The sequence below is a fragment of the Phalaenopsis equestris genome, unplaced genomic scaffold (assembly GCF_001263595.1).
Source record: "Phalaenopsis equestris unplaced genomic scaffold, ASM126359v1 Scaffold000076, whole genome shotgun sequence".
Lineage (NCBI taxonomy): Eukaryota > Viridiplantae > Streptophyta > Magnoliopsida > Asparagales > Orchidaceae > Phalaenopsis > Phalaenopsis equestris.
In genome coordinates this window covers 170,750-173,625 of record NW_018164518.1, presented here as the reverse complement: position 1 = coordinate 173,625, position 2,876 = coordinate 170,750, and the positions used below count along the sequence as shown (strand labels likewise).

Here is a 2,876-nt window from a genome sequence, read left to right as displayed (position 1 = left end):
TGCGAGTAGAAAAATCAATTAAACAAGCGCCGGTGGAATTTCCGAGAAGGTGGGTTAAAGAATCCCCACAACGAAGCTTGATCAAAAGGATTAAGAATAGGTTAAATAGAAGAAGAAAGTCTCTTTGCTCCCCATATGTTGTTTTTGAAAGAAAGCGAAAGAAAGAACCCAATAAGGAATCGGTTGAAAATAAAGAAGAAGAAGAAGTTGTCGTCGACCAGGTTAATAAATTTCAAGAAGAGGTTGAATCAGTACATAAGGAGGAAGAAGCGCTCGAGCCAGTCACTCATTATGTTAGCGAGGACTACCCAGACAAGGTATGGAATGTTAGGTTTAATTATTTAAGTTTGTTCAGCAAAGATTATGACTTCATTATATTACAGGTCCAGCCAGCAGCAGAAGTAATCTACTTTCCTGCCAGGGATGAAATTCCTGATTATATGCGGGAGACAATTGATATATGTTGTAGAAAATATACCGACTTGTTAGTTCATCTAATTCTTCTTATTGTTTATCACTAACTTAGTAACTGTTAACTAAAGTAATATTATATTTCCAATTCAGCGGTGACCTATTAATTGACATGGGACATATTTCAGTGCCGAGACGTTATATTGATGAGTTTTTGGGAAATGGTTGGTTAGGTAATGAGCAGGTTGATTGTTTTGCCATGTTGATGGAGAATAAGCAGTGTACTGCACCACAACTATATAGATCTTATCTATATGTATCACCATGCCACTGGGTAAGCTTATTAAGTTGTGTATTTATTTATTAAGTTGTGTATATCAATCTTACATGACAATTTGCTGAATGTTGTTATGTTCTTCATGGTGCAGTTGTATAGACAAGGTAATGTGAAACCCTTCGTCGAACATATTACAAAGGATGCTATCCAGAATACAGAATTAATATTGATACCTATAATAAATAATCAACATTGGATACTCCTTGTTGGGACAATGAATGAGAGTAAATGGAGAGTTTATGACTCCTTACCCAACCGGATGCATTTGGCCATCACACAAAGCATTGTAAGTTATAATTATTTAAAGATTGAGCATTTTTTAGACACATTTAATGACTGGTCTTTAAATACACAGATTGAGCATTTCTTAAAGGATACCAGTGATGCTTTCGAGGAGAATTTGATTAAGTGGCCAGTTGTAATGACCAGGGGAATACCAGTGCAAAGTAATAGTTATGATTGTGGTGTTTATGTTTGTAAATATATGGAGACACTTGTTAGAAAAGAGAAGGTAAATTGGGCGGAGAAAAAGGATTGGCAGGAATTAATGCATTTATTCATAGTGGAGATTGTATACGAAATTTGTAAATTTGCTTTGGAGAAATCAGAATAGGTTTCAAAGTTCAACATTTATTGTTGCTATTACGAATTTTGTTTGCCAAGACATACAATTTCGATTGATGTCATATGGTATGTGACCTTTATATGTGCCTTTTACATGATTCATTTTGCTATACAACTCCACAATTTTGTTGGAACTAACATTGTTCATAAGCATTACAATTAATGTTTTAATTTTCTTCCCTTGTGCAGATTGGTGGAACATCTACCTTCCTGTTGATGGCAGCTTGCCGGTCGGACGTGATGACCGAGCTGTATAGAAAATCTTTGTGATGGCAACCTTATGTGTGTGGGGTTGTATGTGGTTGTGGATGTGGATGTGGGTATTGTAGTGTTGTAAAGAAAATGTTTGTTGTAAAGAAATGTTTATTATACTGTTGTAAATGAAATGTGGAATTGTATAGAAGATATTGCATTTTGTTGCCCTATTACAGATAACTGTTAAAATTTGTTGTAAAGAAATGTTTATTATAACTGTATATGTAAATAAAATGTGGAGTTGTATAGCTAGTTTAACTGTATGTGTAAATCCATATTACAGATAATGAACAGTGGATAATTATTTGTACATTCTGAAACATTCTGAAACGGGTCCAATGAAAAAAAAATGGACAATGGAGAATTATTTGTCATTGACAGAATAAAATTGTATACAAATTTCATTAATACATACAATACTCCTTCAAGAGAAAATATCCATATTACAATAATGTATACAAATTTCTAGATACATCCTCCTCAACAATTTTGTTTACACAGAGAAAAGTACACAGAAATTAATATCCCACTGAATTTGTCATTGAAACATAAATGTTGTCTACATCCTGGCTAGAACTTGTATCAACAAACAAAAGAACATATTTGTCAATACTAACAAATAAAAACATTCAATTTAAGAATATGTCAAATTACTTACTGATCATGTATTGGATCTATCATCATTGCAGTGTATGATTCCCTATGCCTTGGAGGAAAGAAATTCTGCATATGGAATAACCACAATTATTATAAGATAAAAATAATATACACAAATTTCCTCATAAGGTTGCTGACCTGTGTTAGAAAATTAGGCAGTGATGATATGTTTGGATAAGGATTTAAAGACTTGGGTTCTTGACTACTTGAAACTTCAACAGGTATACCTATATAAGTTGTTAGAAAATCAGTCCAAGAAAAAAAAAACAGAAATTTTTACCAGGATATACCTTTTGCTCTTTTTCTTCTCTCCCAGTAACCTTTTAGCCTGGCATTGGATATTCCTTTGGGTCGCATTTTGGCGGGATCAAGAAGATTTGATTGATTATTCATCTGATTTTTTTACTTTTAGGTTGTTTGACTAACTTTGGAACTCTTCCACTTATTATATTATCAATATTCAATGATAATTTTTTCATTGAATCCTTCATGCACTGCTCAGCCTCTTCGTTTCCCTTGGCTTTATTAGTGCATAGATATGACATCTTTTGCATGTGTGTTTCGAATATTAAGCTACCTTTCCCATCGTTCA

General features: G+C 33.3%; 1 protein-coding gene and 1 long non-coding RNA gene across 3 annotated transcripts; one reads left to right on the top strand and one right to left on the bottom strand.

The window, feature by feature from the left end:
- The first annotated feature begins 14 nt into the window (after positions 1–14).
- LOC110019752 (sentrin-specific protease 2-like) lies at positions 15–1,408 on the top strand. 2 transcript variants are annotated; one of them, XM_020717557.1, is made up of 3 exons: positions 15–745; positions 840–1,034; positions 1,104–1,408. In XM_020717557.1, the coding sequence occupies exons 1-3, from the start codon at positions 584–586 to the stop codon at positions 1,359–1,361; spliced, it is 615 nt and encodes a 204-aa protein (XP_020573216.1). In that variant the 5' UTR covers positions 15–583; the 3' UTR covers positions 1,362–1,408. The 2 variants fall into 2 exon arrangements, with proteins under 2 accessions (XP_020573216.1, XP_020573215.1); XM_020717556.1 differs by having other exon boundaries at positions 840–1,408.
- Positions 1,409–2,312: 904 nt separating this feature from the next.
- LOC110019739 lies at positions 2,313–2,643 on the bottom strand. Its single transcript, XR_002293480.1, has 3 exons — positions 2,575–2,643; positions 2,423–2,511; positions 2,313–2,350 (listed from the first exon to the last, which is right to left on the bottom strand). It is a non-coding gene; the product is annotated as an uncharacterized LOC110019739 (long non-coding RNA).
- Between the last annotated feature and the right edge of the window lie 233 nt (positions 2,644–2,876).

Coding starts and splice junctions, on each gene's coding strand:
- LOC110019752 (XM_020717556.1), top strand. CDS start 584: ATGGGACATATTTCAGTGCCGAGACGTTATATTGATGAGTTTTTGGGA. Junction 746..839: donor ATGTATCACCATGCCACTGG/GTAAGCTTATTA, acceptor TTCATGGTGCAG/TTGTATAGACAAGGTAATGT.